Genomic DNA, 15,073 nt, shown 5'->3' with positions numbered 1-15,073 from the left:
GTGCAGTCCACGAGGAGCAGATGCACTGCAGTACTTAATGCAGCTGGTGGCCACACCAGATACTGACTGTTACTTTTGATTTTGACCCCACCTTTGTTCAGGGACACATTATTCCATTTCTGTTAGTCATGTCTGTGAAACTTGTTCAGTTTATGTCTTAGTTGTTGAATCTTTACTTTAATACAAATATTTACACATGTTAAGTTTGCTGAAAATAAAAGCAGTTGAAAGTGAGAGGACGTTTCTTTTTTGCTGAGTTTAGTTTGCAAATTACATTTCCTCTCACAAAACTTTATTCAAAGGAATACTCACAAGTTTAGCTCAATTGACCGCATTTGTGGCATAATGTTTGATTACCACAAAAATTAATTTTGACTCGCCCCCAATTTTCTTTAAACGCAAAAATTGAGGTGACAGTGAGGCACTTACAATGGACATGGATGGGGGCCAATTTTTAAACGTTAAAGTACTCACCGTTTCAAAAGTATAGACACAAGACATAAACAATATACATGTTAACAAGATTTTAGTGTGATAAAATCACAACCTTTTCTATGTAAAGTTATAGCCAATTTTACAACTTTGTTACCATGACGATGTAATGTCAATGAACCATAAAATGTCTGAAATTACAATTTAATCACTTTCCAGCTCAAATAATACATGAGTTTTTACAGAAGAATTAATGTAAGTGCTTTTATAAAATTATAAGCCTCACATTTACGCCTTTAAACCCTCAACATTTTTTGCCCCATTCACTTCCATTGTAAGTGCCTCACTAACTTTGATATCTGCAGTTTTTTTGTTTGTTTGTTTGTTTTTTTCAAGAAAAAGAGGGACAAGTCAAAATAGTTTTTTTGTGGTAATCAACATTATGCCACAAATGCTGTCGATTGAGCTTAACTTGTTCTTAATCTTACCACCACAGACAGACTCTAAAAATGCTGTTAAAAGCTCGACTATTAGTTTACAAGATCACTGATGTGGATATCTCCACATATCGTAAAGGCTGCAATGACATATGAAAATGAAAAACTGCCAAATCATTCATCATCTTTCTGAGACATGTTATTTTCTGCAAAAATCTCCTGCTCCAACTCTGACACTTAAAAATTTTAAATTAACCAAGACTCTGTAGAATCAAGATGAAGTTTATTATTTACAGATTTTTTACTTTTGATAACATTTTGAAATGATACACGTCTGTTTGCCAGTTTTGCAGTCACACAACTCACAGGTTTTAAAGAAAAGAGAAGGAAATCCCTTTTAAATACTTCAGTTTTCTTTTAAAATACACTATATAAACTTGCAAAAATAAAAAATCCCTCTAAATAAACGCATTTAAACAACACATTTATCTTGTGCAATGAAAAAAGTTAATGTGTAATAAAAAGGCAATAAAGGTCCAGATAAGAAATTGCAAGTAATCTGACAACAAAAACAATGCTAAAACACACAGAATGCTATCATTTTACAAATCTAAAGTATTTCGATCAGCACATTATCATTCTTTCCGAAGAGACTCCTGTAATAAGTGCAATTGTAAACATTAAACTAAGCATGGAGAAGATGATAAACAAAATGATCCATGGGGATATCTGCAAGTTAAAAGACAAGAGATTTGAAGTGTTATGCGTTTAAGGAAGTAAGATGGAACAGTTGAAATTGTTGAGCGAGTCTATGTCTTTGGCCTTATAAATCAACTGATTAAATGTTTGAGGTCAACCCCCTGTGTGGTTATGAAGGGCATTAGGCCATGCAGAGACACCCTGGGGTGTTTGATCATTTAAAGTGTATAATACAGATCTAGGTGCAATGATCTTACATAATCGTGGATTCTGAGAATAGCAGGTTTGGCATGCTGTCTTTCAGTTATTGGTATAAATAAACAAATGTAAAGTTCACTTACCCTCATTTCCAGAATCCGATTTTCTGCAGAGGAAAAAAAAAAATGCAATCAAATAAGACTGTATGGCAGTTAACAGGAAGATTACTGGATCAAATCCAAGCGTTCAGATATCAAAATGTAAAGTAATTAATCATACCTCTCTTTATATTATTTTGTGTAAATGTGAAAATGAAATCTGGGACATGCATGAGGAATTACACAAGACTATTTGTCTTGGTGTGCCTCATTACAGATAGCATTCTTTAAAGTCTGTAGTGTACAATTACAGTATGTGGTTTGTTGGGAATATCTCACTAGTGGCAGTACAACGGTCTTTACCTCTTTTTTTTCTTATCTGGTATTTTTCCATCTGGTCACAGCAAAGTGAGCTGAAGTAAAGCATAATCTCCCAAATGAAATAAACTACCATTAAAATTAACAGCCAGTGCTCTTGAAAGCACCGCAGTCCAACAAATATTGCAACCGCTAAAAGAGAGTATAGGGATGAGAGAAGACAGGATACAAAGAGATGGGGGACATAGAGAGTTATCAACTAAAATTTAGCTTAATTGGGTAGTTTTGGTAGTTAACTCAGAAATAGTTTTCAATAGGAAAAGAATCGTTATAATATAAATTGAATGTACAGTGTGAAAACTGAACCCTTACTTGTAATGCAAGTATTTAGTAGGTCCACAGTTATGAGACTGCACAGCCAGTACTTCCTTCTGTGTGTCAACATTTTCAGACAGTTAAATACAAAAACAGAGGTGCTGTGTAACTCTAAAGTTCAAGTTTCAATTCAAACTTTTTTTTTTTATTTATTTTTGCAATCACATATTGATTTGAAGGTACTTTCAGCCATTTCTGAAAGAAAATAGTTTCTTGATATTTCTAACTAGCATCCTTTTTGTTGGGTGTAGTTAGAATGCCTAATGAAATGTATTTTGCTTCACCTACTCAGTTGTAGATTAACATGTGTTTATGATCATTGCCATGCTACATGATAAACATTCTTACAAACTTCAGTTCATGGATGGGCACCCTGACATTATAATGCATAATTAATTTAGGTCAGAATAGTGAGATTGTAACAGTCTCCTCAAGAAAGATTGTTTATCTTCAATGAGTGTGATTAATTAGGCTTGTAAGTTACAAGTTGTCCAGGTTTATTTGGACTTCAGTGCATGTGCATGTGCATGTGCATTAGTGCATGATTATAGCTAATTCAATTGCAAATGTTCCCTGCTGAAAAGAGCAGCTTTGACAAGCATGTATTTCCTAGCTGGTGAAGCTAGTTTACCGCACAGTCTTTGTGGTGAAGCTGGCTGACCAAGGCAGCCTAGCTAGTTATCTAATCCAGCAAGTTAAGAAACCATGGTGCACAGGGTTTGAATAGTAACGGAAAACATTTCACGGGATTACGTACTTACAATACAAAATATTAGTAACTGTATTCCACTACAGTTACAATTTAAATCATTGGTAATTAGAATACAGTTACATTCAAAAAGTATTTTTATTAAGGAAGAGATTACTTTGAATTTTATTGTCATTTGTTTCATTTAATATTTAGTCTCCTCAGCTGGAAAACATTTATACATATAATGATGCAAAGAGCATTTGAGCAGCGGTGAAACACTTTCTTAAGATGTGTTGTAGACAGAGGAGTAAGTTTAAAGAATGGTGTTGGCGTAGTGGGGTAAAGCACCTAACTGGTAATCAGAATGTTGCTGGTTCAATCCCCACAGCCATCACCATTGTGTCCTAGTGCAAGGCACTTAACTCCAGGTTGCTCCAGGGGGATTGTCCCTATAATAAGTGCACTGTAAGTCGCTTTGGATAAAAGCATCTGCCAAACGCATAAATGTAAAGTAAGTTTGGAGCAGCAGAAATAGAAATAAACCTTGTGTAAATTGTCATGTGACATTTAGCTTTATGCTTAGCTAAAATGCTATTTCTAGCCAATTTACATGCATCTGTTACCAGGCACGATCTTCATTTTTAATCAAGAAAATCCACGTTAGATCATGTATTTTTTTCTTTACTAAGACCTTTGATATTAAGGCAAAAATCTTATTCTTGATGATAATTTTTTAATTGTTTTTCTGTACAAATAAAAAAATCCTTAAAAAAATTGAAAAAAATCCATTTGCTTTATCTTGTTTTAGAAGCAACACTGCATAAGATATTTAGGCTTTTTTTCTGAGAATTTATTTTTAACGTGTATTTTGTCTTACTGTACTGGCAGATTTTTTATAGTCAGAACAAGTGGAAAAAAATCTACCAGTGCTGAAGAAGTAATCCAAAGTATTTAGAATACGTTACTGACCTTGAGTAATCTAACGGAATACGTTACGAATTACATTTTACAGCATTTATTCTGTAATCTGTAGTGGAATACATTTTAAAAGTAACCCTCCCAACCCTGCTGGTGCAGACATACCAGCACACCAGCATCCAAACCACCAGCATCCAAACTACAAGATATACTGGTCTTTTCAGCAGGGTTTTGAAAATGTATTTGCACCTATACTCATCAAGCAAGCAGTTGTGTAATATCTGAAGATATTTTAACACTCACAGCTCATGGCTTGGTCCACAGTGAAGGAAAACAGTGATGGTGTGCAGCAAGCTTGTTACCATTGCAATCACTGTCAAAGTAGGCAATGCAACCTCCAAACCAGCACAATCACACACACACACATACTAACAAAGAATTATAAACAGCAAAACTAGTGACCACTTTGACTTTTCTCCAATACAATAACAAAAACAGATACTATTTTTTTTTTTTTTACCACAATGACACAAAAATAGGAAACAGTATGAACATGAAAAGGAGAAGACTGATATGTTTGATGTAAATGAGTGTTTGTTTGAGATGTTGTAGTGTAAGTGACTGGCTTCTTTTTATGATTCTGCTTTGCACGTCATGGCATTTACTATTTCAGATAAACCAACTTACTAATAGAATCTAAGATCATATAGCAAACAGTAATATAGTGAAAATAAATCATCCTTACTTGAATTGCTCTTATCAGTACAAAGATGACAGCAATAATTTTGAATGCTAGTTCAAAGACAGAGCCAATCATGGTGACCTGTGAAGAGAGACATTAATGGCCATCTCTAATAGTAACCTAAATTAATTGAAAGACAAGAAAGTAATGTAAATCATGCAGTCATGATAACAGATTTTTGATACTACTCTATGTGACTGATTATGCTATTGGATTGTTGATAAAAAATAATAATAATAATAATTAAAAAAAACATAAGTCTTTAAAAAGAATCCTGGTAAATTATGTTGTTTTTTTGAGCCACTTACCATTTTTAAAACTGGCCTGATGATTATCAGGAGAGAGGAGTCAAGAAAACACAGACGACTGACAAGTGACAGTGCTAAAACACATCTCTGACGTGCACATACAGTACAAACACATACACACAAATAGACACAAACATCCAAATTTAGAATGGAGGCATTCAAATATGCATATTTTAATCATCAGATATGAATGTATTTGCTTGAAAAAGGTCAGAGACAGGCAAAACATCAGGGAGAGAGGGCAAAAAAGCTATGCAAGACTGCAAGGCAAATTATATGTGCAGCATGAACAGTATACACATGCATACACACCACATAATCCACACACTGAGGAGGCAATGTTGATGGAACTGCAGATAAATTCAAACAAATGTGTTATCATCAAATAAATTTAACAGCTGTCATATTGTGTCCTGCTTAAAGAAATATATAATAAAGGTTATATTAAGTCAAAGAGTTTTCACCTTGAAAACAACTATTTTAAGTATTTCAACATGATACTAAATAGGATACTATGAGAGCAAAACAAGTGTAATATCATGTCCTGCTTTTGCAATTGTCAGGGCATTTTACCTGGGGCAGAGTTGGTATTTGAAGTTGGAGGCAATGTTGATGGGACTGCAGGTAAAGTAAAACAAAAAGGTTATTGCTATTATCAAATAAATTTAACACAGCTTTCTTGTTGTGTCCTAACCAAAGAAATACTGTATATAAAAGGTTACAATTATAAAGTCAATATTAATAGACAGTTTTCACCTAATATTCAAATATTTAAAGCATTCCATACAATATGATATACAGTAGGATATCATGAGAGCAGAATTTGTTTTACTTTTTCTTTTTTTTTTTTTTATCACATACCGCTATTGGTATTGTCAGGGAAATTGTATATGCAATCCAGCAACATAAGAGTAATTTTACATATAAAGATGTTTCATGTGTCTATGTACTCTACAATATATAATAACAGATGAGAATTAAAATTAGTCTAACAAATTAGCATCAATAAATATTTTAGGTAACATGGGATGTTTGGTCACAAGACAATTCTTGACATCTAACCTGCACCATAATCATTATATTTATGTAACTGCATGCGTAGATAGATATATATATATATACACTGCCGGTCAAAAGTTTTGAAATACTTAACTGAAATGTTTCTCATGATCTTAAAATTCTTTTGATCTGAAGGCGTATGCTTAAATGTTTGAAATTAGTTTTGTAGACAAAAATATAATTGTGCCAACCTATTAATTTAATTATAAAACTAAAATTTAATTTAAAAAGTTTTTGAAATTGATGACTTGGACCAAATAATAAAGAAAAGCAGCCAATAAGTGCCCAACATAGGTGGGAACTCCTTCAATACTGTTTAAAAAGCATCCCAGGGTGATACCTCAAGAAGTTGGTTGAGAAAATGTCAAGAGTACATGTCTGCAGATTCTAGGCAAAGGGTGACTACTTTGAAGATGCTAAAATATAACACAATTTTGATTTATTTTGGATTTTGTTTAGTCACAACATAATTCCCATAGTTCCATTTATGTTATTCCATAGTTTTAATGACTTTACTATTATTCTAAAATGTGAAAGAAAGTTATAATAAAGAATGAGTAAGTGTTTCAAAACTTTTGACCGGTGGTGTATGTATAAATTATTTTGTGTTCCATGGAAGAAAGACCAAGTCCACACTAATAAGCTCTCATTTGAAAACGCATTGATTTTGCCACGTTTACACCTCTCTTCCATATTAAAACAGCACTTTAGTGTTAGCACTTCTTGTTACATGAACCATAATTTCATCCAAACAGCCATTGGATTCAAAATGTTTAATGCATGAAGTAAAAGTTGTGTTATGAAAAAGTATGTTTTCCACAGTTTTCACTATATGAAAACAAGGAAGAATGATAATTAATCTTTTTAATTTATATTTACTCATATACAATGATACATAGGAGTCTAATTAAAAGCATTATTTACCTATATACTGTATTTCTACCAAAAATTTTTTTTTGGTAATAATACTGAATAATTTTTGTGAGATCCAGTCAAGTTGATTGCTAAACAGATGAACAGAGGCACAGGTACCTGTAATAACCTGCGCATACAATAAGAACATAAATTGAATTAGATTTGTTTTATACAATAATCATATTTATTCCACCTCAAGGTTTTATTTTGGTGGAATACTGAAAGTTCATTGCAGTGTCAGTGTGCATTTGACAGTTTACAGTGTTCTTCATTACAAATCTGGTGAAATACTGTCGTCTCCTTTTTCTGTGATCCTGTGTCGCATTTTCAGATTTGTGTAACAACTTGTAGCAGTTACAAATGTTTGTTACAAATATATGAACCTGAGGCACTTCACGTGATCCGTTCTGAGAGCGCTTAAAACACTGTCATGTGCCCTGTGCATGCAGAAAGAACAGCATGTCACTCGTTCATTCCGTACTAGCATACAAAGACCATGTACTCATTTAATTTAAAGGTCAATCAGTAATTTTTTCTTCATTAAAAAATTCATGACTCCAAAAGTTCCCCTATGAAAAGTTAACCTTTATGCAATGTTCTTACCATTTTTCATCAACATGTGACCCTTTACTGATAAGGTGTGTTTTGAATAACTTTATACAAGTTGTATATCAGTGATTATGCCTTTTTTCCAAATATATACATTTCATTTCTATTATGTTACAATTATGTTATATTATGTAGATAATTATATTGGGAGTAAAAGGGATTGAAGCGGAGTTAATGTCAATTCACAAAGTCACAGAAATGTTGTTTATATGTGACATATAAATCTGAAAAAAGGGATCAACCTAAAAATATAATAATTGATAAGCTTGAATTGTGGTTCTCAAAAATAATTCCAGAAAATGAATGAGATTTAAAATAAGATCTAAAACTGACATGGGGTTTTCACAAAATGTAGAGAGCTACAACAACTAAAGCATTTCTTATATTTCAGCTAAAAAAACATAAAGAAAAAAAGAAGATCATTCAAACTAAAAAGACCTGTTTGGCTTGTAGTGGGTTTTACAGTGGTGGTCACAGTTGTAGGTGCAGTCGTCGGAAGTATTATTGGCTTTCTTCGCCAAAACGTGAAGTAGTCCTTAGTGAATGCAGCTCTGAAAATAAAGTTGAAGATAAAATGTAAATGCAAGAATAGAAAAATGATACAAATAGGTTATTCTATTTAATTTCCTCTTATCAATACACAGCGGAACTACCTGAAGTAGAATGTTCCATTCTCAGGAACAACCCATTGCACTGTGATGGATCTTTTATCTAGATTATTAGTGTGACTCACAGCCCTGCTCTGAAAAATAGCAGTATGGTACACACGTTATTTCATGAATTCAATGTATATTTTAAGAGAATGATTTAAAGAGCCTAAGAACATAGGCAGTGGACTTACATCACAGATCAGGAGTGTGCTGCTAGAGTCAACCAAACTAAAAGTACCAGCAGGTGGACAGCTATCACACTTACGAGCCTCCAACATAAAACCATTAAATGAAACTGAACTGATAGCCGTAAGTGACACTGTGATAAAAAGAGAGATACTTATGCACACTTATTTTTCATGTCAATAAAGCACATTAAACTGAAAGAGAAAGAGAGAGAATCTACACTGTTAAAATGTTTTGTCAGGTAACTTTAAAAAAAAATGTGCCTCATGTGGTAACATCTAAATTAACTGGTTTTATTCAATATTTAGCTTACACCAACGTAAACACAGTTTGTGGATTAGATCAAGTACCAATAAATCCTGGAGGTAACAATAGCAGTTTACTACTTTTTGCAGTATAGCCTACCAGTAATGGTGGACCCTATTTGAGAATAGTTGAAGGTTTGCACTTCTGGTATGACATTAAAAGGAGCTTCCGTGTTTTGTGCTGGTATTTCTACATCAGATTCATCCACATGATTAATGTTCATTCCTTGACACTGGTCGTCCAATAAACTTCCATCACTGTAACAGGTGATGAACTGAAACATGGAAACTCCCCATAACAGATAAAGGAGACAGCTCGTAGTATTCATCTGAAAATGACAACAGTTTGATCAAAATCATACGGGAAATAAATTGCTCCAGTAAAACGTTTATCCGGTCCCTTCCACCAGATATGTCACCTAGTTTTTCAAGAATTATTCTACAAGAATAAAAGCAAAAACTTACAGTCTCTTTATGTAGTCCACAATAATGAAGATTTATGAAATCTTGTTTGATATGCCGTGCGCAAGACCTGTTTGTTGATCAAAGTTAAGAAAGAGAAAAGTGAACTGAACTAAAAGCGTCGATTCTTCGGTTTCATCATTCCCTCATATCATGCTTCCGATCAAACAGGTTTATTTATCCCTTATGAAATCTTACTAAGTGTATCTGATGCCCTCTTTTGGTTAACTCGATTATTAGCTCACACTAAGAAAGTGGTATGATTACAGCTAATAAAGTGCAACATTTGGAATGGAGCTCATAAATGTAGGCTATTAAATTTTTTGCAGATTGCTAAGACACATCTCATGAAACAATTCACAGTTTTCTCAAAACAATAAACACAATCTCAAAGCTACACTCCAATTTGTACAAACCTCAAACTTCCATGTCAAAATCAAATATTTCAATCAAAAACATATTATCTTCTGTCAAAATTAAACATTGACTAATTATAATGATGCAAATGCTGAAGTTCTGAATTCAGTTCAGTTTTCTCCCAAAAAAAAGCATAACTAATTTCTGCTATTCTCCAGCTGTGATCCTTGGAGATTCTTTGAGATTTATGTCTCTGCAGAACAAAAATGGGCTTTTCCCAATCAGTGGGTGTTTTCAAACCATTGAGATTCCCTACTTTCATTAGACTGTTTAGAAACGCCCATCCCGGTTTGAAAATGCCCACAGATTTGAAAACACCTGTTACTGTTCCGCAGAGACATATAATGTGTTCAAAATGGCATACTACCCATACTACTCTTACTACTTCTGCCATATGTGTCTATGGCAGAAATAGTAAGAGTATACATGGTAGTATCCAATTCCAAACACAGCACAATACTTGTTGACCCCTCTCCAAACATGTCACAACCATAAGCGGTCATAAAGCTCTATTTTGGTCTCGTCACTCCAAATTACAGTGTGCCAGAAGCTGTGCGGCGTGTCAAGGTGTTGTTGGGCATATTGTAACCGGGCTTTTTTGTGGCATTGGCTTCTTTCTGGCAACACGACCATGCAGCTCATATTTGTTCAAGTATCGTCGTATTGTGCTCCTTGAAACAACCACACCATCTTTTTCCAGAGCAGCCTGTATTTCTCTTGAGGTTACCTGTGGGTTTTTCCTTGTATCCCCAACAATTCTTCTGGCAGTTGTGGCTGAAATCTTTCTTGGTCTACCTGACCTTGGCTTGGTATCAAGAGATCCCTGAATTTTCCACTTCTTAATAAGTGATTGAACAGTACTGACTGGCATTTTCAAGGCTTTGGATATCTTTTTATATCCTTTTCCATCTTTATAAAGTTCCCTTTACCTTGTTACGCAGGTCTTTTGACCGTTCTTTTCTGCTCCCCATGGCTCAGTATCTAGCCTGCTCAGTGCATCCACGTGAGAGCTAACAAACTCATTGACTATTTATACACAGACACTAATTGCAATTTAAAAAGCCACATGTGTGGGAAATTAACCTTTAATTGCCATTTAAACCTGTGTGTGTCACCTTGTGTGTCTGTCACAAGGCCAAACATTCAAGGGTATGTAAACTTTTGATCAGGGCCATTTGGGTGATTTCTGTTATTATTATGATTTAAAAAGGAGCCAAACAACTATGTGATAATAAATGGCTTCATATGATCACTATCCTTAAATAAACAGTTTTTTTGCATGATCAGTCATATTCAAAATCAATGCCAAAATTTAACAATTTCTGCCAGGGTATGCAAAATTTTGAACACAACTGTATGTACATACACTATATTGCCAAAAGTATTCGCTCACCCATCCAAATAATTGAATTCAGGTGTTCCAATCACTTCCATGGCCACAGGTGTATAAAATGAAGCACCTAGGCATGCAGACTGCTTCTAGAAACATTTGTGAAAGAATGGGCCGCTCTCAGGAGTTCAGTGAATTCCAGCGTGGTACTGTGATAGGATGCCACCTGTGCAACAAGTCCAGTCGTGAAATTTCCTCGCTACTAAATATTCCACAGTCAACTGTCAGTGGTATTATAAGAAAGTGGAAGCGACTGGGAATGACAGCAACTCAGCCAGGAAGTGGTAGGCCATATAAAATGACAGAGCGGGGTCAGCGGATGCTGAGGCGCATAGTGCGCAGAGGTCGCCAACTTTCTGCAGAGTCAATCGCTACAGACCTGCAAAGTTCATGTGGCCTTCAGATTAGCTCAAGAACAGTGCGTAGAGAGCTTCATGGAATGGGTTTCCATGGCCGAGCAGCTGCATCCAAGCCATACATCACCAAGTGCAATGCAAAGCGTCGGATGCAGTGGTGTAAAGCACGCCGCCATTGGACTCTAGAGCAGTGGAGACGCGTTCTCTGGAGTGACGAATCACACTTCTCCATCTGGCAATCTGATGGACGAGTCTGGGTTTGGCGGTTGCCAGGAGAACGGCGCTTGTCTGACTGCATTGTGCCAACTGTGAAGTTTGGTGGAGGGGGGATTATGGTGTGGGGTTGTTTTTTAGGAGCTGGGCTTGGCCCCTTAGTTCCAGTGAAAGGAACTCTGAATGCTTCAACATACCAAGAGATTTTGGACAATTCCATGCTCCCAACTTTGTGGGAACAGTTTGGGGATGGCCCCTTCCTGTTCCAACATGACTGCGCACCAGTGCACAAAGCAAGGTCCATAAAGACATGGATGAGCGAGTTTGGTGTGGAAGAACTTGACTGGCCTGCACAGAGTTCTGACCTCAACCCGATAGAGCACCTTTGGGATGAATTAGAGCGAAGACTGCAAGCCAGGCCTTCTCGTCCAACATCAGTGTCTGACCTCACAAATGTGCTTCTGGAAGAATGGTCAAAAATTCCCATAAACACACTCCTAAACCTTGTGGAAAGCCTTCCCAGAAGAGTTGAAGCTGTTATAGCTGCAAAGGGTGAGCCGACGTCATATTAAACCCTATGGATTAAGAATGGGATGTCACTTAAGTTCATATGCGTCTAAAGGCAGATGAGCGAATACTTTTGGCAATATAGTGTATATATATATATATATATATATATATATATATATATATATATATATATATATATATATATATATACACACACACATACATACATACACACATACACATACGTAGTGCAAACCGGTTATGTACAGTGCAAGGGAATGTAATGGCAGAAGAGGTTGGATGTGTTGGATAATATAAAAGACTAAGCTGTGTATTGCACATAATTATTGCACAAAGGGGCAGTTTTAACTGTTCATGGGATGGATAGCCTGGGGGAAAAAACTGTTCCTGTACCTGACAGTTCTGGTGCTCAGAGCTCTGAAGCGTCGGCCAGAAGGCAACAGTTCAAAAACATAGTGGGCAGGGTTAGTGTGGTCCAGAGTGATTTTTCCAGCCTTTTTCCTCACTCTGGAAGCGTATAGTTCTTGAAGGGAGGGCAGGGGGCAACCAATAATCCTCTCAGTGGTCCGAACTGTCCTTTCTAGTCTTCTGATATCCGATTTGGTATCTGAACCAAACCAGACAGATATTGAAGTGCAGAGGACAGACTCAGTGACTGCTGAGTAGAACTGTATCAGCAGCACCTGTGGCAGGTTGAACTTCCTCAACTGGCGAAGGAAGTACAACCCCTGCTGGGCCTTTTTGGACACATTATAGAGTCTATAGAGTCTAGAGACTGTTGTGTGTGAAAATCCCAGAAGATCAGCAGTTACAGAAATACTCAACCTGTATCTGCATGATTTTATGCATTGCATTGCTGCCACACAACTGGCTGAATAGATAATCGCATTAATAAGTAGGTGTACAGGTCTTCCTAATAAAGTGCTCGGTGAGTGTATAAGTCTATACTGTATTACTGTATTAATACAGGGATGTCACTAGAGATTAATGGATGGGAGGCTAAGCCTCTTTTAGGGCGGTCTGGACATACTCCCCCAGGATTTTTTAAAGCCCCCAAAACACCATTTCATTATGTATTTTTAGAGTAACAACGGGTGCAAAATCTATCGAAATATGGTTATTTTTGGATTGTTAACACAGTCTGGGATATGTCAATTGTTAGCAACAACATTGATTTTGATATATTATTATTTTTTGTGCAGTGTCAGATTAAAAAAAAAAATAAAAAATCACACACACACACACACACCTCAGGACCTTAGAGGACAAAAATGTCCACATCAAAAAACTGCCATAAAAATATTATATATTCATATTATTTTCAGTCAGTCCTGATCATAACTACCAAATATTCATTAATTTTCAGGATTTTAACCCTTTAAATGCCAGTTTGTTTACATAATGCCACTGTTGTTTTTTACCCTCACAAATTTCTCAGTACACATACAAAATACACTCTGACATCCATACCAACACACCCACACAATTTTAGCTGCGTCATTTATTCATTTGGCCTGCAGTGCTCTATAATACAGCAAACAGAAAATAGGAAAAAAGCATGTATTTGCTCCATATGCTAAACATGAGAAAAATGGCGCCATCTGAGAGTAACTATTTTGTGTACACAGTTGTGTACGGTTGACAAAAAAACAAACAAACAAACAAACAAACAAAAAAACAAAAAACAAAACAAAAACAAAAAAACACAGAGAAAATATATTGACTGATAGTTTGATTTATATATATTTTCTTGTCCCACCTGGTAATCCATGATTGATTCTAACGATTTGATTTATGATTTAGTTAACTTTTTATATTTTATAACATCTCCATAGCAACACTGAGTGGAAATATTTTTGTTGTTATGAAATCAGATTTTTGACAGCTTCATACAGTGCGGGGAGAGTGAGGCACAAACTAACACGTTTTGGTTTTCTTAAGTTTGTGTAAATGTACTTGGGGTTCTATGTATTTTTCTTTTTTCACATTAATTTCACACGTGTCTATTACACATATGTGGTCTTGTTTCATGAATACAGCGTATACTTTTTTCGCCATCTACCTCGAAAAAAAGAAAGTGAAACAGGCGGGGCACGTTGTAACAGGTGAGGGGTACATTGTAACAGGACCATATAACAGCTTAAAACCCCCCTCCAACAACTGTATCTGATCTAATTAAAAATCCTAGAAGATCAACTAAATTTTCATGTCAATAAAAGCCATTTATTAACTTTGTCATATATAATATAGCAATAAGTTTGACACTTGACAATAAATACACAACAAAGTCACAGCATTGACCGAAATAATGCATGGATTGATGACAAAACACACACACACACACACACACACACTCCCGCGCACACACATGCATGCATTAAGGGGAATTCTGTAAATTACATATCTGATTGCATGGAATTGCATATATTTTTTTGTTTTTTTTTGTTTTTGTAACGCAGTGTTACAGTGCAACTGGGATTTAAACCTGACTGGTCACTTCTGCTGGCTATCTGAGAATTAAAAGACTATGTAAGATGCTAGCTAAAAGATTAGAGATTGAAATGATACAAAGTTTGCCTCATTTGAAATAAACAGTAAAAACAGAGATGAAAATTTACTTTCATGTGTATTTTTAGTTTTGCTACTTTAAAATGAACTTTTGTCGATATCTTCCAAAGTTTTTTTTTAATTTTTCTTTTAAAATTTCTTTTTCTTTTTTTATTTTTTTATCTACACAGTTTTGATATGGCAATAAGTAAATAAA

At 35.2% G+C, this 15,073-nt stretch overlaps 1 protein-coding gene across 2 annotated transcripts; it reads right to left on the bottom strand.

Moving 5' to 3' along the window:
• Window positions 1-1,135: 1,135 nt before the first annotated feature.
• Window positions 1,136-9,576, bottom strand: LOC127415169 (putative ferric-chelate reductase 1). 2 transcript variants are annotated; one of them, XM_051653786.1, is made up of 14 exons: window positions 9,406-9,576; window positions 9,041-9,269; window positions 8,641-8,768; window positions 8,453-8,541; window positions 8,238-8,350; window positions 5,790-5,834; window positions 5,529-5,566; window positions 5,217-5,303; window positions 4,912-4,989; window positions 4,470-4,594; window positions 2,555-2,613; window positions 2,228-2,374; window positions 1,910-1,932; window positions 1,136-1,598 (listed from the first exon to the last, which is right to left on the bottom strand). In XM_051653786.1, exons 2-14 carry the CDS (start codon window positions 9,267-9,269, stop codon window positions 1,494-1,496), a joined length of 1,266 nt encoding a protein of 421 aa, XP_051509746.1. In that variant the 5' UTR covers window positions 9,406-9,576; the 3' UTR covers window positions 1,136-1,493. The 2 variants fall into 2 exon arrangements, with proteins under 2 accessions (XP_051509746.1, XP_051509747.1); XM_051653787.1 differs by lacking the exons at window positions 2,228-2,374; window positions 2,555-2,613.
• Between the last annotated feature and the right edge of the window lie 5,497 nt (window positions 9,577-15,073).

The sequence above is a fragment of the Myxocyprinus asiaticus genome, chromosome 24 (assembly GCF_019703515.2).
Source record: "Myxocyprinus asiaticus isolate MX2 ecotype Aquarium Trade chromosome 24, UBuf_Myxa_2, whole genome shotgun sequence".
Taxonomy (NCBI): domain Eukaryota; kingdom Metazoa; phylum Chordata; class Actinopteri; order Cypriniformes; family Catostomidae; genus Myxocyprinus; species Myxocyprinus asiaticus.
Note: the sequence above shows the minus strand (reverse complement) of the source record. Positions and strands in the feature narration are given on the sequence as shown.

Bases quoted from the DNA above. Each gene is read 5' to 3' on its own strand.
- LOC127415169 (XM_051653786.1), bottom strand. From the start codon at position 9,269: ATGAATACTACGAGCTGTCTCCTTTATCTGTTATGGGGAGTTTCCATG. The intron at 8,542-8,640 runs GTAAGTCCACTG...GCTATTTTTCAG, and splicing joins GCACACTCCTGATCTGTGAT to AGCAGGGCTGTGAGTCACAC. The intron at 4,990-5,216 runs GTAAGTGGCTCA...CTCTCTTCACAG, and splicing joins TCAGGCCAGTTTTAAAAATG to GTCACCATGATTGGCTCTGT.